The 21,463-nt window shown below is 45.0% G+C and overlaps 2 protein-coding genes across 3 annotated transcripts; both read right to left on the bottom strand.

The window, feature by feature from the left end:
- Positions 1-223: 223 nt before the first annotated feature.
- S100a8 (S100 calcium binding protein A8) lies at positions 224-1,352 on the bottom strand. Of its 2 annotated transcripts, XM_006232565.4 has the most exons (3): positions 1,216-1,352; positions 580-743; positions 224-416 (listed from the first exon to the last, which is right to left on the bottom strand). In XM_006232565.4, exons 2-3 carry the CDS (start codon positions 718-720, stop codon positions 288-290), a joined length of 270 nt encoding a protein of 89 aa, XP_006232627.1. In that variant the 5' UTR covers positions 721-743; positions 1,216-1,352; the 3' UTR covers positions 224-287. The 2 variants fall into 2 exon arrangements, with proteins under 2 accessions (XP_006232627.1, NP_446274.2); NM_053822.2 differs by lacking the exon at positions 1,216-1,352.
- Positions 1,353-12,022: 10,670 nt separating this feature from the next.
- On the bottom strand, positions 12,023-16,464 carry S100a7a (S100 calcium binding protein A7A). Its single transcript, NM_001109471.1, has 3 exons — positions 16,360-16,464; positions 15,075-15,294; positions 12,023-12,278 (listed from the first exon to the last, which is right to left on the bottom strand). The coding sequence occupies exons 2-3, from the start codon at positions 15,222-15,224 to the stop codon at positions 12,102-12,104; spliced, it is 327 nt and encodes a 108-aa protein (NP_001102941.1). The 5' UTR covers positions 15,225-15,294; positions 16,360-16,464; the 3' UTR covers positions 12,023-12,101.
- Positions 16,465-21,463: the final 4,999 nt, after the last annotated feature.

Raw genomic sequence — 21,463 nt, 5'->3', positions numbered from 1 at the left:
AGTTTAAGTTATAGACTTTGGAAAATTCTTAAATCCTAGAACCACTGGCTCAAAGTTCAGAGGCCAGAAGAGAAGGAGATCAGAGGGGGTTGGTGACCAGAGAAGCAGTCGTTTGAAAGGACTAGACCATGGAGAGCAGTAAGGGCCAAAACAAGACAAGTTTCTTCTTTCCAGTTTTCCATTCCTTCCTTCACCCCAGGAAAGACAAGAGACTCAAACAGACTTAAGATATGACGACTTTATTCTGTAGACATATCCAAGGGCCCAGCCCCAGGCCAGAAGCTCTGTTACTCCTTGTGGCTGTCTTTATGAGCTGCCACGCCCACCCTTATCACCAACACAAGGAACTCTTCGAAGTTAATTGCGTTGTCACTATTGACGTCCAATTCTTTGAACAAGCTTTCGGTATTTTTATTCTGTAAAGAAGAATAGGGGTGGGGGAATTCAGACTATAAATATATCAGAGAAAAGTAAGCAAGGGCTATTTGTGAGTAAGTATTAGCTAACTGCAGAAAGCAGCATGGAGGACCAGTCACCCCAGCACCATTAGAGAACCCTGAGAATGCAGCACCTCCTCACCTGCACAAACTGAGGGCACTCAGTAGTGACCATTTTCCTGAAGTCATCCCTGTAGAGGGCATGGTGATTCCCTTTTATACCAGAATAATTGTGGTAGACTTCAATGACGTTGCTCAAGGCCTTCTCCAGTTCAGTTGCCATTGTCGATAAAAATTTCCTTTCACCTGAAAGACAAAGACACAGAAGGATGAGAACTGCAGTTATTCATGGCAGGGTGACAACTGAGTGAACATTCAGAAGGTCCCTGACCCAAGAACAAGCTTTGACCTGGCCTATACCACTCAGATAACTAAACCCAGAAAATGGCTCTATCTCTGGTGGGAAGGGGTTGGATAGAGCATTGGAGGGACTTTAGGACACACACACACACACACATACACACACACACACACACACACACACACACACACACACACACGAGTGTAGCAAACTCTCCACAGTAAACACTCCCTATCCTTCTCTAGTAGACACTGCTAGAAGGCTCCACACTGTTCCACTTCCTTTATCCTCAAGTTTCTGATCAGTGCTGCAGACTCCCCCATGCTTTCTTGCCCTCTCAAAGGAGGCTACTCTATTCCCCCAACTCTCCCTAAGGAAAGCCTACAGTGTGAGACAGGTTCACACAGCCCTACTTACACAAGGTCTGGAAGACGGAGCAGAAGAAGGATGTGTGAAGCTAAGTCTCAGCTGCTTTTATAGAGAAAGGCTTGGCCAGCTGCCCATAGCCTCGGGCTGTGGAGACACCATTCTTCCCTTCCAGAGTTACCACAGCCTCTGTTTCCTAACCAAGCCCATGTGGCAATCACTGAGCACATTGAGCATTTCTGAGTCCGGGGAAGTGGGAGTGTTGGAACAGGGAAGACATTTACCAGACAGGAGTACACAGCAGGAAGAATCAGGATGAGACATGGCAATAAATCCATTTCTAGGCCCCTGGGACCTCATCCCTGCATCTAAACAGACTCAGTCTTAGCCCTGTCCTCCGTTGCCATTGCTGATCCAATGCCTTCATGTCCGGTCTACCTCTGAACTGAACTGAAGGTGGATCTTGCTGTGTGAGTGTGGGTGCATGGGAGAGACAGCTTCTCCAAGTTCTCAAAGTACCAAAGACCTCAGAAACACTGCTGCTTCTAGCCACTGGATATTAGAAGAGTTTGGAGTACTGCTGTGGGGTAGTATTTGGATGGGTGGGTAGAGTCTTTAGGGGACAGCTGTCTTCCCAAGGGTTGGATCAGTTCCTAACCTGCCACGACTCTTAATGATTATTCTACTCTGGAAGCTAAGGATGTCCTGAGCCATGGGGTAGAATTCCTCATCTTCTGTTGTCCACCCTGCAGTAGCCACTAAGTCACTGCATGATCACAGAAGAGACCTTTCCAACCTCTCAGAATGGTCACTGTGCCTTGGACCCCAGGAGCCTCCGATGAAGAGAGGTGTGAACTCTAGGATGGGGAGGGGTCAATTATTTTGGAGAATCCATGTGTGTTTCATGCTCAAGGGAAAAAGAAGAGGGGCTGATTCCCAGGAATTCACAGGAGCAATCCCCAAGCCCCAGTAAAATGCCACTTGAATTAACTGGTTGCTAGCACTGGAGATCTGTGAAATATTTCTCATATGGCAGTGGGTTTCATCCACATTATCTTACAAAAGCTTTAAAATATGCCTCTCAGAAAGGCAGTGATCTGAACCAGCCTATGTAAAGATGAGGAAGCTGAAGCCCAGAAAAGTGGAGGGAGTCAACCAATTTCCCAGTCCCCGTGTGTCAGAATTGCAGAGTCCCTAGCATGATCTGACAAGAACTAGAGGTGATGGGGAAAACTTATCTCTTCTTTCCTTCCTGTAAGTCCTCGGATACCAATCCTGGTTCTACACCAACACCCAGGCCATCAGAGCTGTGGCAGATGATCTTGCCTATCAGTTCACCATGGAACTCAGACTCATCACGAAGACAAATCTCTGGGCATGTGTGTGAGGGGTTGTCTAAATCAGATAAATTAAGATAGGGAATGCCACCTCAGACATGGGTAGTACTTTTCACAGGCTGAGGTCCTGTTGGAGAACAGGGTATTCGCACCCCTGCTCTCTGATTCCTGACTAGGAACCCACTGTGACAGCTGCCTCTTGCTCCTTCTGCCATGCATTCCCCACTCTGATAGACTGTATGCTCTGGAATTGGAAGCCCAAATAAACTCTTCTTTAAATTGCCTTTGTCTGGTTTGTTGTTGTTGTTGTTGTTATGGTGGTGGTGGTGGTGGTGGTGGTGGTGGTGGTGGTGGTGGTGGTGGTGGTGGTGGTGGTGGTGGTGGTAGTGGTGCTGCTGGTGGTGTGTTATTACAGTAATGAGCCAAGTAACAGTTTCCTGGGGAAGTGGATGAATTAATCTCTCTCCTTCATGTTTCCACTGCCCACTAATTTCCAATAAGCAATTTCCTTCCATTACAGCTGTGTGACCCAAGTTGAGCCAATCAATCATCCTTTTTGCCTTGGTTGAAACAAATTATTATATAAAGATTAAAAATATACTATATCTTCAACCCCATGAAAAGAGAGACGTTGCTTGTATTTTGTATTTATACTTGTTTTTGTATCTAATAAGGGATTAATATTTAAAATATTAAGACCCCAATAATTCAATAGCAAAAATAAAACCAGCCCAAAAATGAAGTGAAAGGGAAATTTAAGTAGATGTTTCTTCATACTTTATACAATAGGCCAACAAGTATATGAAATAAACACATGCTCAGCACCATAAACCATTAGAAAGAAGCAAGTCAACCTACAGGATGCCATCTCACATCTGCTAGGATGACTACTGAGATAGATAGATAGATAGATAGATAGATAGATAGATAGATAGATAGATAGTGGAAAATCACAGGTGTTGCCACAGAGAAAGAAAATGGAAGCAAGCTCCCTCTTGATTTTTAGATAAAATGCATTAGAGAAGCCTGTGCCCTATGACAGAAGTATAAAATATGAAACGGCCATTCCTTGGTCACCAAAGAATTACCATACAATCCAGCAGTTCCACTTGTGAACGTATAGACATAAGACTGGAAAGCAGGGCCTCATAAAGATGCTACTTCACGGCTTGGGGACTCCTATGAAAGAGTAAGAGGAAGGATTGCAGGTCCCAAAGGGAACAGGAACTCCAGACCTATCCAAACAGAGTCAACTAGCCTGGACCCTTGGGGCTTTCAGACACAGAACTACCAACCAAAGAACATATGCGAGCTGGACCTAGGCCTCCCCACTTATATGGAACAGATGGGTATCTTGGTCCTTATGAGAGTCCTGAACAGCTGGAATAGGGTCTATCTCAAAATCTGTTGTCTGTATGTGGGATATGTTCATCTAACTAGGCTGCCTGGTCTGGCCTCAGTGGGAGAGGATGTGCCTAACCCCACAGAGACCTGATGTGCCAGGGTTGAGGGATACTCTGGGAGGGACCCACCCTCTCAGATGCTTCTTCACTCACACTCAGATTATCACCATCCAAGGAAGCCAAAGAGGGGAAGCAACAGCAGTGTGTGTGGATGGATGAGTGATAAATGCGCTTTGCATAGAGTGGAATATTAGTCAGCCTTGGTAAAGGCTGGCACATGATGGAACATAGATGACCGGAAAGGAGAAATCAAGTATGGTTCCAGTTGTATGAGGTGTTTCTAGTACTCAGATTTCTAGAGCCAAAGTTAGAGAAGCTGGGAAGAGGAAGAATGAGCCATGGTTAATGGTATGCACTGTCAATGTCAAAAGAGGAAACAAGTTCTTGGATGAGCTGTCCAACAATGTGTATGTAAGTAACTTTACTGAACTATACACCTGGAGAAGGAAAGATGACAAAATTGCTGTCACATGTAATTGAGCACAATTGAGTGTTACAATTTTCAATGTCTATAAGGTTTGCTTCATGCTCAGTCCTAAGTGGGATTTCACCTCAGGCTCAAGAATTTATCCATGCCAAAGAGGAGGCAGGGAGATTGTAAGAGCCAGAGGGATGGATGACACTAAGGAAACAGTGTCTTCAGGCACAGCAAGGCCGGTGCACATATGAACTCACAGGACCTACAGGACCTGCACAGCTTAAACCAGATGGTCCCAGTGCTGAGAAGGAGTGGACAAGGCTCCCACACATAGTCAGAAGCTATCTGCAATTCACACGTTTCTCCATTGGTATCTCACCCAGACTAGAGGGCAGACCCCATGGCCAGGAGCAGTTGGTCAATACAGAATGAATTCACTAGTAGTTTTGCAGACTTTTTGTTTCATTTTGCTTTGTTTGGGCACTCTCTCTCTCTCTCTCTCTCTCTCTCTCTCTCTCTCTCTTCCTCTCTCTCACTCTCTCTCTCTCTCATTGGTTCTTTGCTTGCTTGTTATTGTATTGTATTTTGAGTTGTTTTTCTCTCTCTTATACAGTACATCCCACCAACAGCCTCCTCTCCCTCCCATTCTCCCACTTTCCCTCTTCCCCAGATCCACTGCTCCTTTCCCTTCAGAAAAGAGCAGGCCTCCCAGGTGTATCAACCAAACTTGGCACAGCAAGGCTCAATAAGACTGAGCACAGACACTCATATCAAGACTGGATGAAGCAACCCAGTAGGAGGAAAATGTTCCATGAGGAGGCAAAGAAGTCAAGGATACCTCCACTCCCATTGTTAGGAGGTCAACAAAAGCCTCAAGCTAAAGAACCTCAGCATGTATGCAGAGGGCCTGGTGCAGATCCATGCAGGTTCTGTAGTTGCCACTTCAGTCTCTGCCAGCCCCTATGAGCCCTGCTTTGTTGATTCTGTACGTCATGTTCTCCTGGTGTCCTCAACCCCTAAGGTCTTTCCTCTCCTCTTCTGTACGGTTTCCTGAGCTCTGCCTAACATTTGGCTGTGGCTCTCTGTATCTTCTCCCATTACGAATCATTTCATTGCTGCTGCTGCTGCTGCTGCTGCTGCTGCTGCTGCTGCTGCTGCTGCTGCTGCTGCTGCTGCTGCTGCTGCTGTTGTTGTTTTGTCAATCATGTCTGATTCTACCCTAGATCGCTGAGACATCCAGCTTCCAGATCCTGGCCATCTAGGCAGTATCAGACTCCCTCTAGTGGTTGTAGGCCTCAGGTTAAACCACTCATTGCTTGGCCACTCCCACAAATTCTGAGCCACCATTGCTCCAGCACATCCTGTCAGTAGGGCAGGTTGCGGGTCATAGATGATGTCGCTGGGTTGATGCTCCAGTCCCACCACTGAAAGCCTTGCCTAGTTACAGAAGATGCCTTGTTCAGGCTCCATATCTTCCACTACTAGGAGTCCTTGCTACGGTCAACCTCGTATGGTCCAGGAAATTTCCACTGCACTAAGTTTCCACATCATCCCCTGAATGCCCACCCATTTCAATTGTCTCTCCTGTACTCTCTACCTCTGTCTCTCCTCCGCCCGCCCCGACCTGATCGCTCCTGTTCCCATCTCTCTCACCTTATCCACCATGCACCCACAAAATCTATTCTATTTCCCCTCCCCAGGTAGATCCATGCTCCCCAGTAGGCCTCTCATCTAACTTCTCTGGGTCTGTGGATTGTAGTATGATTATCCTTTGCTTAACATCTAATATCCACTTATAAGTGAATGCATATCACGTTTGTCTTTCTGGGCCTGGGTCACCTTGTTCAGATGGATTTTTTTTTTCTAGTTCCATTCATTTGCCTGAAAATTTCATGACGTCATTTTTTTCTAACAGCTGAGTGATATTCCATTGTGTAAATATGCACATTTTTTTACCCATTCTTCAGTTAAGAGACATTTAGTTTGTTTTCAGTTTCTGGCTTTTATGAATAAAGCCAATATGAGCAGAGTTGAGCAAGTGTTCTGGTGGTAGGGTGAGGAGTCTTTTGCGTATATGTCCAAGAGTGGTATGGCTGGATCTTGGGGTAGGTCAATTCCCAATTTCCTGAGGAAGTGCTATACTGATTTCCACAGTGGCTGTCTGAGTTTGTACCCCATCAGCAATGAAGATGTCTCCCTTGCTCCACATCCTCACCATAATGAGCTGCAATTTTTGTTGAGAATCTCAGTCATTCTGACATGTTAAGATGGCATCTCAGATAAGTAAAGCTGGGTGGATGAGAAGGATTTGTTGGAGGAAGGATCATGATCAAAATGTACTATATAAAATTTTGAATTTAAAATAATAGTAAAAAAATAAAAGAAAAATCTGCTTCATGGAAATCAATACCACATGAATATACTCATAACATTTTTTATGTTTTAAGAATTTCATAGAAAAAAGAATTTCATGCACCTGCACAATGTATTTTGATCATATTCACTACCTATTCTCCAATTCCTCCTATATCCTATATCCCTTCAATGTCCTCCTCCCAACTTCATGTTCTCTTTCCTTATAATGACCCACTAGTATAATATATATACATCCATGGAGAGTGGTCAATCTACCAGAGTATAACATTTTTATTATACTTCTGAGAATTTCATACATATATAAATGAAATATCATATTCACTCTCCATGTTACCCCTCCAACCTCCCTCTTATCTCAAAAGTCCTCTCCCTCTCAACTTCATGCTGTTGATGTAGTCATCTTTTTTTTATAACGCACTAAGTGCTGTTCGCATGTGCAAGATTGTGGGGCACAGGAAGCCTATCAATGGCCATGCCCTCAAATCACAATAATTCTCCCTTCCAGAGAAGCTACCAACTGACAGTAACTCCTCAGTAAAAACAAAAGGCTGGAAAACAACCCCTCTATTAATTCAGGAATTTTAGCTGGCTTGATCTTGTGTGGATCTCGTGGAGATGACCACAGCTTATGAGAGTTCACTAATGTGGTATCCATGTTGTGTGCAGAAGACAGCATTTCCTAGCACTGCTCCTCACATTCCACATCTCTGTTTGTGCTTCTATTGCTATGATAAAACACCATGAGCAAAAGCAACTTGGAAAGGAAAGGACTTATTCCATCCGACAATTTGTCATTTTTCAGGGAAGATAGGGCTGGAACTCGAACCAGACAATTCCTGGAGGCAGGAACTGATGCAGACACCATGGAGAAGTTCTGCTTACTGGCTTGCTCCCCATGGTTTCTTCACCCTGTTTTCTTATACCTCTTGGGGCCACCTGCTCAGGGGTGCACCCAGTGAGCTGGGTCCTCCCACATCAATCACCAATGGAGAAAGTGGTCTCAAGTTTCTCCATAGGCTATTCAGTATCCTCCCAACTTGGGTTCCCTCTTCCAAAATGACTCTGGTTTGACCTACAAATAACCTGAATGCTCTCTTACTTTCTTTCTCCCTTCTCTTCTCTAGTATTGCCTGGCCTAGAAAGGAGTGGAGGTTGATAACAGCTAGTACTCTGTCACTTATTTTCTAATTGTGGCCAGTTATGCATCTCTACATTAGCTTCTGCTCACTGTAAAAAGAGGTTTCTCTGGGAACTACTGTTATTGAGTAACTAACCACTTTCTGACTGGATTTTGAAGTCTGTGCCACAGGAAAAAAATTCATGTCTAATATATTAACCATGATCAAAATCCCATGGCTAGGGAGCTCATAGACCCTAGGGTACAAACCATGTTTCAGTAGAAAAGCTTACACAAAATAAAAAAAGCTTGGCATGGTAGCAAATATATTTAATTCCAACATTCAGGAAGGTTGAAGCTGGAGGGTTGCCATGAGTTTAAGGCAAGATTGGACTGCATAAAGAGATGCAATCTCAAAAACCCTAACAGAGAGAAGAGAGAAGGGGAAGGGAAGGGGGAGGGGAAGAGAGATCACATATACGATAAATCATACAAATTGCTTCTTAAAAATGGGAGAGAGCTGGGGGCAGGGTTACCATGAGTGTATCATTATCTGTGGCTGATTCTGTAACTGAACACTGAACCCTCCAGAGTCAGACTGTTAATATCCAAATCAATGAACCAAGTCCCTGCACCAGGTCTGATGTCACTTTAGGCTCACCAGGTGCTTCAGGAAGTAATACAGGAAGGGGGGCTGTGTGGCTGAAATCTAATAATCTGGACATATGTTCCTCCTTGGGACTCCTTGGTGAATTCTTAGTAGTATCATAGATGCAGGAGCCTAGTTTCCTCAGCCTGTTCTTCCAGAAGGACCAAGGAGAGGCCTTCTGCTTGTCCCAGTTGAGGCATTGTTAGTTGACACAACCCAGCACAGTGCCTGACATGCACAATGGCACAAGCCACAACTACAATGGCAGTGAATAATAGCTAATAGCTGGCAATTACTGGGTGTGTTGTGTGTACCATTGTGAGGACTTCCCCAATGCTTTGCTTACATAAAACCTCTTAACTCTTAATCCTATGAGGCACATGCATTATAGACTCCATTGTACAGAGGAGACTGAGGCCCTCCATTAGACACTGGGATGGAAGTGGCTTAAGATGGGATGTACAGCATCTACTTCCTCCACAGACTGGAATACCTCAGTGCTGACAACTTTCTTATTTTAACTACCCAGCTAAGATAGCATCTACTTTCTCCATCCATCTCCCCAACAGAATAGTTAATCTTCTTTCCTCCATTCCTCACAAGCCCTTATCCACTGTCCAATAAGTCTCTTTTGTAAGAGGGAATGGTATGCATCCATTATTATAAAAGGTAAGTTGACCCCCTAGCTAGCAAAATAGAACTCAATGCTATATCACAAGTTTCCAACCAACAATCAACCCATACACCTTCTCCACCATGCACAGTTTTATATGATTATGCATGCACCACCTTACCCCAAAGCAACGCATCTCTTTTCAAAGCATGTTTACATCTGCTGATTTTTTTGATACTTTCAAATCTCTAGTAGAGTGAACTTTACATGTAAAATTTTACCTGTGTAAAACATAAAGAAACTGAGGCACACTGCTACTCAACATCTTTCCTCGGGCTCATTGAACTTAAAGGTGTTTGTGAGTGAGGGCTTCCTGGCAGCATCCTCAGTAGGATGAATAGTATGTGGGTCCATGAACTCCCACTACCAGATAGCATTCCCTTTAAGTGGGCAGCAGGGTTGTCTGACAGCAGCAGTCACATGTGTGTGCTGAGAACATAACTGGCTTGGCAGAAAGGAAGACATTCTAAAGAAACATTTTGTGGCTCTCAAGCTGACTATCAGACTACTGAAACAATGGACTCCAAAGAAATGGGAAGTTCCCCAAAGATCTCACCATGAGAGAAGAAGGGAAAGGCATCAGCCAGAGGGGGGCCTGTCTCTAGAAAAAAGATTTCACACCATCTTAACAACTTGTCCAGTTGCCTTACAGGACCAGTGATGGGCAGGACCACATCTTGAGTAAAACTGCTTTACAAGGGACATATATATCCTTGGCCCTCCATCTAAATTTCCGTCTTACTTTAGGAACTAGAAGAGTTCATTGGTTCTGTTTGTCCTTCTTCCCAACATGGCCACATGAATAAATCTTTCTCTGGTCCTTACTTATAATTTTGCTCTTTTAATTGGCTGACTAGAGATAGGTGGTTGGGCCTGACTCGGGGCACAGGTTATGACCTCCAAGTTCAATAACAAGAAGTAAATAAGCATGTTGGAGGAAAGGCAAAATTTGTAATTACTTGACAATATGGAGCAATCTAGAAAAGAGTGGCAGGGCTGTGTTTACAGGAAAAGACTAAGACCCCAGGCTTGTGTCTCAATAGCCAGCTCTGAGGAAACCCAGGTAGAGGAAGCAGCACTGGTGGGGAAACCATCAGGAAGTGTTGGGTAGATGCCAAGTGTTCAGGCTGCCAGAGCTTTTATGACCTTGAAAGGTCATTTTGACCCCACCACGTGTCAAAGTAACAAGAAGGACCTGCCTGGACCTTGAAGAAGAGCAGCTGAGTAACCCAAGATACTGACTCTTTGATATGAACAAAAAGTAATCAAGAGGTGTCATAGGAGGGGCATAGGTCTAAGTCAATAGATTTCAGTTCCACGGTTCCCCTTCCTGATTTCCTTCCTCAAAAACCTGCTGAACCAATCGTGTGAGGACACTAGGCCAGTTGCAGAAAGATAGAAGTATGCCGTTTATGGGACTAGACTTTGAGGGGACAGGGATACAAACTTCTGTCCAGAGTCTTCAGAAAAGACAGGCCACCAAGTAGGACACTGACAGTGCCTTTAGGCCAAGAAACCCTCCCTCATCTCTGGGCTCCAGGAAGAAAAAGAAAAATGACACCACCAGTCAACAACAGGGACCATTCAGGAGGGCAGGGGCCACAGGTCTGGGCCCACTGAGTCATGAATAGCTCAGAATCAGGAGGAATACCAGTCATCACTGTGTTATATTAGTAACAACCACACCTAGCCACTCTTTCCTCCAGGAAGCCTTCCATGGTTGACAAGTCCCAGCTTCTGTTCATCTTCCCATGCCAGGTATCTGCTGCTTTGTTGGGCTAGGTTGCTGGCTTTGCAGCTACTTGCCTTGCCTCTCTGACTCAACATACACAGAAACCAGTGGACAGTGCTCCCTAGCACCCTGGTTCCCACAGTGACATGGGTCATGTCCAGGTCAACAACCAGCAACATCTTTCCAATGATCACCAGCCACAGACACCTAGGTCTCACTCTGGACCCCTTCCCCACCCCACCCCAAAAAAATCTGTTCTTCAAGACTAAGACTTTGACATTTAAATTTCTCTCCCGTCTCCTCCCTTCCTTCTGTCCCTTTGTGCAGCTACTGACTTGTACACACTGCACCTCTCCAGAATGGGCAGGAACCCCTTACTGAGTCTCCCACCTCTCCCCACATGATCTCTCCTCCAAGGTTCCCAAGTTCCACTACACCATTTTTAAGGATAAAATCTAAATCTCAATGTCCTCCTGAGTAAATAAAACTCACACGTTCCTCTTGGACATTTATTTCCTGAACAGCTCTCTGCTGTTCCAGACATACCATCTGGGTTTCTGCTGCTATTACATCTTCTTGAAACACCTCCTCCTCCCCTTCCTGATCCTGGGCATCTCCTGTCTTCCCAATGTCCTGTGTGTGCAGACTCTCAAAAGGACTCCTTCTAGGCACCATTGTCCATGTGGCTCCCCTCCCCCATCCCGCATGTGCAGTGAATGATCAGTCAGTAACATCATTGGGAGGTCTTACTTCCTTCTCAGAGGGTGCCCTGATCCCGAGAAGCACCCTTTCCTTGCAGACTGAGACCAGACAGCAGGCCGTCTCACACCTCAGATAAGATTTCTGTCAGCAAGGCTGGGTCTCTTGCATCAGATAAGGGCACCTTGGATTCAGAACCAATATTCCCCCATCAAGCAAGATATCACTGAAGGCAGGAGCTATGTCTCCTGCTCTAAACGATGTTCCTGATAATACAGACTAAACTTCTTTTACTGAACATTAAGGGATACCCAGAACCATGACCTGAGTACTTCCCAGAAATATTTGTGATCTTGTTTGTATGCGTGTGTGCACACCTAAGAAGAAATACATTGCTAAGTTCTGTAAGCTGTTCTTAGTCAGGCCATGTCTCCAGGAACAAGTTCTGGTGATGAGAGACTGCCTGTCCCCCTTTAGTAGAGGTTGTGCTGGGTGCAGTAGTGTGTGCACAACTGCCGGTGAAACTGAAGATGATAGTCCTTCACCAGTTTGCCCAAGATGTACAGGAACTCATCGAAGCAGATCTGGTTGTCCTTGTTTTTGTCAGCCGCCCGGAAGAGCTCTGTGATGTAGTATGGCTGCCTGCGGCCCTGCCAAACACAAAGAGGATCATCAACCCACACTGCATTCAGTATACGAGCCCTCCAAACTCCTCCTGCTGGGGATGAAGGGCATTACAGCAGCCTGGTTCCCCTTCAACAAGCCTTCAGGACAAGTTCTCACAGAGTATCAGTGACAAGATCATCATATACTACAAAATCAGGCTGAAGAAGCACTGGTGTTAATAGACACCTTGGGTCATCAGACCTAGAGTGGCATGGGCAGAGAGAGCAAAAATAGTCCTTTCAAAAGAGAAGTTTAAGTAATTCCTGAATTGAGCTCAGAAGCCTGGATTCCCCAGAACCACTTCACATACAGTCAGTGTCTGTGCTGTCTTCCGAGGTGCACTGTGAGCTCTCTACAAGAGTCACCTGTACAGGCTTCCTGAAGACAAGACACTGCCTTCTTCCTCCAAACCAAGAACTCCTCAGGGGGAAGGTTGCATGCACACATCATCTCCAGCATGAATGTAGGACCACCTCCAAGTCAGGCAGATATCTGTCTGCATCCCGTGCTACCTACCTAGGCATTATTTAGGAAACATTAACTGGTTCATCTATAGTGTGCAGAAAGTGAAATAGGACAGAGAAATGACCGCAGGAGCTGCCCAGGGTATCCAAGCAGAGGACCCTGAGGCTGAAGATCCGAATGGCAAAGGAAAGGGCTGTTTGAAATGGGAGAGGGGGTGTGAGGAAAGCCGGGGTCCTTGTTTACAAAGAAGATGTGAGACAGATGGAGAAGGGAGGATGTGGTCAAACCGAGGGAGGGGAGGGAAAAGCAGGTTTCAGCAAGATTTTCCTGGTATATGTAGGCATGCTCTCACACACAGAATGGAGCATCTGAGAAGCATTTGTGGGAAGGAAGGTAATGCTGCAGATCCAGAAGGCAGCCCCTCATCCCTGTAGGAAATCAGCAACTTCTCTCCCTTTACCAGCCCCACCATCCAATAACCCTGTCACATCCAGAGTGTGAAACCTTCTACATCTGACAGGCTCTCCTCAACTCCCTTATCAACACTTTTTTTATATTTATTTTTTACATTTCAAATGTTATTCCCTTTCCCGGTTTCCTGTCCATAAACCCCCTATCTCCTCTCCCTCCCCTTCTTCTATAAGGGTATTCCCCTCCCCATCCACCGCCCCGCCTGGCATCCCCTTACACTGGGGGTCCAACCTTGGCAGGACCAAGGGCTTCTCCTTCCATTGGTGCCCAACAAGGCCATCCTCTGCTACATATGCAGCTGGAGCCATGGGTCAGTCCAAGTATAGTGTTTGGGTAGTGGTTTAGTCCCTGGAAGCTCTGGTTGGTTGGCATTGTTGTTCTTATGGGGTTGCAAGCTCGTTCAGCTCTTTCAATCCTTTCTCTAATTCCTCCAATGGGAGTCCTGTTCTCAGTTCAGTGGTTTGCTGCTAGCATCCGCCTCTGTATTGGACATGCACTGGCTGTGTCTCTCAGGAGACATCTATATCCGGTCCCTGTCAGCATGCACTTCTTAGCTTCATCCATCTTATCTAGTTTTGGTGACTGTAGATATATGGGCCACATGTGGGGCAGGCTCTGAATGGCTGTTCCTTCAGTCTCTGCTCTAAACTTTGTCTCCATATCCCCTCCTGTGGATACTTTTGTTCCCCCTTTTGAGAAGGAGTAAAGCATCCACATTTTGGTCATCCTTCTTCTTGAGCTTCATGTTGTCTGTGGATTGCATCTTGGGTAATTTGAGCTTTTGGGCTAATATCCACTTATCAGTGAGTGCATACCATGTGTCTTTTTCTGGTCAACATTTATTCTTACCAAGTCTGCCAGCTATGCCATTGTGCCTGTCCCCAAGAGCCCTGCAGCAAAGGCAACACTATGGGTTCTATGATCGCAGTCCTGGGCAAGGCAAGGCAGCACCAAGGAGTTCTTCCCAAAAGGAAAATATTTCCTAAAAACAGTTAGCAAGGAACTCCTATTCTGGCTATCTTCTGAGCCCTCGAAGGAACATTCTAGAAAGAAGGAGGTTGTCTTTGTGTTCTTTCTCAAAGCCTGGAAGTAGGTGAAGGAGACATTTTACAGGAATAAGCAGAGTCTCACTTCCTCTAGAGGTGGCAAGCCAGAGACCCTGAAACACCACAGACTTCACCAAGACAGCACCCACAGTTTCCTTCAGAGCTGCAGTCCCTAAGAAGCGCAGTAGCTGAGGACTAGAACTAATCACAGACTGGATGAGCAGGCTCTATAAGCCCAGGATCTGGGGCTGTCTCCATCTGACTCTGAGAAGCCCTAGGCATGGGGAGTGGAAGAGGTTATATTTCCCATGCCCACCAGACCAGGGCAGCCTCCACAGCCTAAATTCCCTACTACTTCAGGCTCATGGCAGACACTCTGGTGAAGGGACTTATGCTCTAAGGACTCACAGAGAAAGTCTGAGTTTGGGGCAATGTCACTGACTAAAGAGGCTTCTGAACAGAGAACAGCGTTGAGCCTGTCATGCTCACAGGACACAGGAAGCAGAAGAATCCAAAGGTGTGGTATCAGGCTGTAGTCTCAGAGATTAGTAGTCTCTTCATGTGACTGGAGTGAAACCAAGCAGGTGACTTCAGAGAAGGGAAGGACAGGAAATAAAGCAAACCCTACTCTTCGCATGCCCCCACCTCCTCCATTCTCCTTCAGGAACAGGAGATTCCCAAGGGAGTCATCTCCTCCCACCTACCCACCTCACTGCTCAGTCCCAATCCCACAAACAGCGCTCTCTAGGCGCTTTGGTTCTCACTTCATCTCCCACTCCAGCACCAGACCCAACATACCAGGGTGTCCATGAAGCGAGGCACACTATCCAAGAGCAGGGCTTTCAGCTCCTCCAGGGACAAGGTCTCCTTGTCCCCTTCCCGGGCAGCATAGTGATGAAAGCAGTGTATGATTTGGAAAAGGGAGTCCTCTACTGGTGTGTCTGGCATGACCGATGGACCCTTCAGGGTACAGGCAAATCTGCAGAGTAGATGAGGAGGCTCTGGGACAGTGGAGAGTCTGTAAGGAAGAAGGAGAAGAGCTAAGAGGAGGGAATTCTTCCTCCTGGAGACATCAGCCCCCTGCCCACTAGCCTGAGCTGCATCAGGAAGGGGCCGCCTTGCACCCCTGCTGATCCCATGTGAACTTGGGTTGCTGGCTCTGTCCTCAACAAGCTTTCCTGCCTGATCTAAAGTGAGTCCCTACACTGGAACTGAGGGCATCCTGGGTCCAGGAGTTGTCTCCTCATTGCTAATAGTCAAGATCTGAACAAACTAAAGATGGTTTGAAGCCAGGCACTGTTTTTGTTGTGTACAATGAAAATGTTGGAATCCTTGAAGAGGCAAGAGCCCTTCCCCTACAGTAACCTTCCCCTACAGTAATGTACTTGATGGGACCAGCAGAACATTAAGATGATTATACTACACAGAAGAATCAGACCGGGCAATTCCTGTTTGTGTTTTACTTCTCACTAGAATATACATACATACAGACCGACAGACAGACAGACAGACAGCACAGCCATTGACACCTTTGTTCCCACCACTATCTGGCACGTTATCTTCTCCAGGAGTTGACCCCAACCCCAGCATAGTCTTTCCAGCCTTATAATCCTGGGGCCTTTTCACAGCTCTATGCACTGTCCACCTGATGCCCACCACCCCTTACTCCATACAGAGGTGATAGGAAGCAACTGCCTTCCCTAAACCCTGTGCAAACAACAATCCTAACAACCATGCATCTGCTTCTTCTCATCACCCCATTTAATCCACACAGGACCCTGGGGAGTTAAGCATCATGACCCTATCCTCCTGGAGGGAAAATGAAATCCAAAGAGGCTAAGGAATTTACCAAAATTACACAGCTGCTACACACATAATTGGCCTCAAATCCTTGTATTTATGGACAAGCCCAGAAACACGCTTATCCTCTGGGATTTTAAACCACTTTGGGGCCACAGTTCCATTGTTGGAGCACTCATTCACACTATGCATGTTCTCCATAACAGGCAAGCTGAGGATCTCTGCTCTCTAAGAACAGCACAGCCCACACCACCCCTGAGATTGTCTTGGAGGAGGCACTAACCTGTTGCTCTCAATGCAGGGCTGCTCTTCATCCACAGCCCAGCCTCTATATGATCCTGGAAATCAGATAAAAGGCAGACTTCTGAACAGGGGAACTTCCACCAGGCTAGACATCCTGCCCATTCCCAGCCCACTCATTTATGGCAGCTAGTGTGTGGCTTTCCCCAGGTTCTTCTACAGCAGAACCAAACCTTAACTGCATTCCTGGGATGACACTGTCATACTCCTGGTTTTAGGGACCCACCTCTAGGACCTGAAAAACCTAAGAATCACAAAGGTTTCATTATACATCCACTGCCTCCAATCAGAGCTCATCATCCCGCCCCACCCCCTAGCCCCAGGGACACCCTTAAAAACAGCTTCCTTAGACACCCTCCCTCAATTAGTGAACCTCCAAAGTCCACAGTAATGAATCACACCCATCCACTCAGTCAACAAGTATTTCATGAGTACTCGCAGCAGGCCAGTCCCTCTGCTAAGCAATGTGAATAAAACGCTTGGCCAGCTAGCTCTCAGGATGGGGTTGAATAAGAGGGCTGACAGTTACACATGGACACCATGTACCCTGGGCAAGTACAGGACAATCAGGACACCCATCAAGGGCCACCTTCTCCCAGAAAAAAATTGAGGAAGACTTAACTTAAGGAGGTGCTATTTGAGCAGTGTCTTGAAAAGAAATTTTGAGTTGCTCTGGGGAATGAAGTAGCTTTAGGCAGAGGGGAATGTGCAAACAAAGGCTTGGAGGTATGGAACTGCATGGCCTGCTGTGGACATGGAGTTGACATGGTACTCATGAATGCTTATAAGAGCAAAGTTCCAGACAGCAAGCACATAAAAGGTCTGAAGGCTCTGTGTACCTAGCCAATGCTGAACCTTGACTTTCTATATGGGAAGAGCTAAGATGTTGCTTTAGTAGTCTTGATGATGTACGGAGGTCAAGACCTACATACACACACACACACACACACACACACACACACACACACACACACACGCACACACACACACACACACACAGTGCTAGGATCAGTTTAGACCATTAGGAAATAAACAACTGCAACCTGGAACTCGCTCTACTGTACAGATGGCCTCTACACAAGTGACACTTAACTATAAAGGACAAATTAACTCTCCTTACACCTCACCCCAATACAAGCCTTCGCTCAGTGGCAGCTTCTGTCTGACCATCTCAACCAAGTAGCACACATGGGACCACACAGACTGATGAGTGCATCTCCCAGAAGATAGCGCCAAAGATCAAGCGACTGATGGAGAGTCTTCCCCGCATCCCAGAAGGTTCCCCAGAAACTGAAGGAACAGTGTCTGAAAGCCCCAAGGTTCAGTGCCAGCACCTGAGCCACCACAACAACCATACCACAATGACACCCTTAACAATAACAAATACTAACCCAGGACCTTTTCCAGTTTGCATTTCTCTAATGGCACAATTTCCTCAACACACAAGTTGTTTATCGAACCCCTATTGTGTTTCTATGCTAAAAGTATGGCTTAGTTTTCTCAGCTGTTTGGAAATGCCAAGCTAGAACCCTAGAGAGCTTTATTAAATATCTTTGCTTCGTCCATCTTTCACCAGTAACATATCCCAAGCAATAATTAAGAAAATATTCAGAAAAGAAAGAAAATATTCACCACTGTAATGTTTATAATTTAGACGCATAGGTAAATTATGTAATTAACATGTTTAGTATTTAGACAAATACTTTATAATATTTGGTATTTCAGCTCTAGCTGAAATGAGAATGAAGATCCATTAACCAAACTGCTGCTTGCCAGAGACCAGCATCTCCTCCTGACTTGTCTCCCTCCCTGGTCACAACCCACCTCCTCCAGGGACTCTCTCTATTCGCCTCCTCCTGGCCTGTCTTCCCCTCTCTGATCACATCGCACTGCCCCACCCCCACCCCGGGGGCTCTCTATCATCAACAGTGATTCAGACACCAGGTTGTGCTACCTTCATTTCCTTCCTGGCCCCATCCACTCAAATCACCCAAGTTTAAGGCTGCTTTCATGGACCACCCCCTGCTTCTGGTCCCCTCCCTACTCTGGGATTCACCATATCCCAGCCCGAATCCCCCCAGGGATTCGCCAGAGCCCCAGAAACCCTGTAAGCTGCCTGACTGGGCCCCTCCAGTTGTCCTATCTGATCTCTAGACTCAGGACCAGCCCCATTTCTTTGAAAAACTTGTTTCAAACCGTTTTATCAAGCTGCTGAAAGCGCCAGACCACAGCAAACAAACTGTAGAGACTTGTCTTGGGATAGTCTACAGCCCCAAATAGTAGACAGACAGGAACCTGCATCCTGGCTCTACTGTGAATTAGCCCCATCCTGAATATTGTAACCTGTAACGAAAGACTCGATTAGAACAAGAAAAGAAAAAAAAGAAGAAAACAAACAAACAAGCAAAAACTCAACCCAGAACTAACTCCAAATGTGTAAACCTCATCTCATAGGTTAAAACACACACATACATTCTCTCCTCCACCCCGGCCTCCCTCTCCCTCTCCCTCTCCCTCTCCCTCTCCCTCTCCCTCTCCCTCTCCCTCTCCCTCTCCCTCTCCCTCTCCCTCTCCCTCTCCCACTCCCTCTCCCTCTCCCTCTCCCTCTCTCCCTCTCCCTCTCCCTCTCCCTCTCCCTCTCCCTCCCCCCTTCTTCTTCCTCTTCTTCTTCTTCTTCTCCTCCTCCTTCTCCTCCTCCTCCTCCTTCTTCTTCTCTCTCTCTCTCACACAAAATAAAATAAAATAAAATAAAATAAAATAAAATAAAATAATTACCTGGAAAAACTTTTCCAGACAAAACAAAGAGATAAGAATAAAATAAAGTAAACACATGAAGATAAAGTTTGCATTCTTTTAAAAAACCCAAACTGAAACAATGCTGGAAATAAAAAACTCAGTAAGCCAAATGAAAGCCTCAGCAGAAAGCTCACCACAGAACAATCATGTCAAAACCAGGGTCAAGGGTGAAAGGCAAAGCAGAAGAATCAGACCAAGGAGTATATCTCTATACATATGTGCATGTAGCAATAACAATTGCAGGTGAGATTGTCAACTTGGAAGGAGGAAGGAGAAGAGGGTGGGAGTGACAGAGATACAATACTCATATAGGATAGACTCAAAAAAATTAAAAATAAGTGTGAACATTTCATGAAGAAACCTAGTACTTTGTATACTAACTTAAAATTAAAATATATTTATATAAAAGGAAACATTAATAGGAGAGTTGGAGGACACCATGAAAAAAAATCTCACCTCTGAGGCATAGAAGAAGGAGATTACTTACCATAGCAAAGACATGGAAAATATGTTCAGTAAATCATCGAAGAAAATTTCCCAAACCTAGTAGAAAGAGATGACCATTCAGGTACAAGATGTCTATAGAACACCAAATAGATAACACCAGAAAATAAAATGTTCATGCTATATTATATTTAAAACATTAGAAACACAGAATGAAAGGGGGTATTGGAAGCTGCAAGAGAAAAAAGTCAAGTATCTTAAAATTGAAGAAAAAATTAAAAAATAATTCATGATAAAACAAATTAAAGGAATCGAAATGTAAATAAGAAATACTCAAGTTAATAAAGATAAAAAACAGAGAAAAAAGAAAAAAAACAAATTAAAGGAATCTATGACTACTAAGCCAGCTCTACAGAGGCTACCAGAAGGAATACTTTAGTCTAGAGAGAAGAATAAACACAGGGAACAAATAAATGATGCTAGGATAGGAAACAAAAGAGACCTGAAAAAAGACCGTAAAATCAATAAAATGACAGAAATTAATACACACCTTTCGATAATAATTCTGAATACTAATGGCCTCAAAAATGTCTTGAAGAAAACCTAGCCAGGAAAATGAAAGAACTATACAATGAAAACTTTAAAACACCAAAGAAAAATTGGAAAAGGTATCAGGAGGCGGATTTACAGTAGGATGATTTCGAAAATGGCCATCCTATCAAAAGCAATTTATAGATTCTGATAGGTCCCTATCTCTTATCTTTTGAAACAGTCAGTTATAAAATGAATCAAAGACATTAATGTAAAACTTGAAACCTTGAAGCTGCAGGAAGAACATATAGGGGAAAACACTAGGCAAGAGCATTCTGGAAAGAACTCTAATAGCTCAGGGAATAATAGCAAGAAGTCAAACGTGAGATTGTCTGGAATCTAGAAGCCTCTGCCCAGCAAAGGAATAACCAAATAGTGAAAGAGACAGCATAAGATACAGGAGAAAAGTCTTTGCTATATGTAAAGTGGACATTGAATTAATATCTAAGATAATAAAGAACCCAAAATTAAATATTAAAAACCCAAATCATCTCATCAATAAAATCTACCAGACAGCTGGTTCTCAGAAGAATGGTAAATAACTCAGAATACAGTGAAAACATACTGGGTGGTGGTGGTACACGCCTGTAATCTCAGCCCTCCAGAGGCAAAAGGCAGGTGGATCTCTGTGAGATTCTGGGCCAGCCTGGTCTACAGAGTGAGTTCCAGACAGCCAAGGCTACACAGAGAAACCCTGTCTCTGAGGCATGGAGGGAGGTGGGAGTAAAAGAAAACATGTTTTACATTTTCAGTCATCATAGAAAATTAATCAGAATTAAATTAATATTGCATCTCATCCCAGCCAGAATGGCTATTGCCAAATACTCAAACAAGAGTACATGCAGTAATGATGCTGAGAAAAGGAATCCTCACACACTGCTGGTGGACATGTAAATTACAGTTTCCATTATGCATGGAGGCTCCGAAGACTACCATATGATCCAGCTCTCCTACTTCTGGGAATAAACCTGAAGGGGTCCAAATTAGTAAACCACAGAAATACCCACACACCCATGTGTTCTAAAGCACTATTCACAAGAGCCGCCAAACACAGGATCAGCCTGGATGCCCATCAATGGCTAGAGATGGATGACTGAACAAAGAAAACATGGCCTATACATGTGGTGGAGTCTCATTTAGCCATAAGGAAGAAGGGAAATATGTCATTCACAGGAAAATGAATAGCTGTGGAGATCACTGTGCTAAGCAAAATAATCTAGACTCACAAAGACAATGTTGCCAAGTGTCCTCTCATG

This window comes from Rattus norvegicus, chromosome 2 (genome assembly GCF_036323735.1).
Source record: "Rattus norvegicus strain BN/NHsdMcwi chromosome 2, GRCr8, whole genome shotgun sequence".
NCBI lineage: Eukaryota > Metazoa > Chordata > Mammalia > Rodentia > Muridae > Rattus > Rattus norvegicus.
The sequence above is the reverse complement of the archived record's forward strand: the minus strand, read 5'-3'. Positions and strand labels throughout refer to the sequence as shown.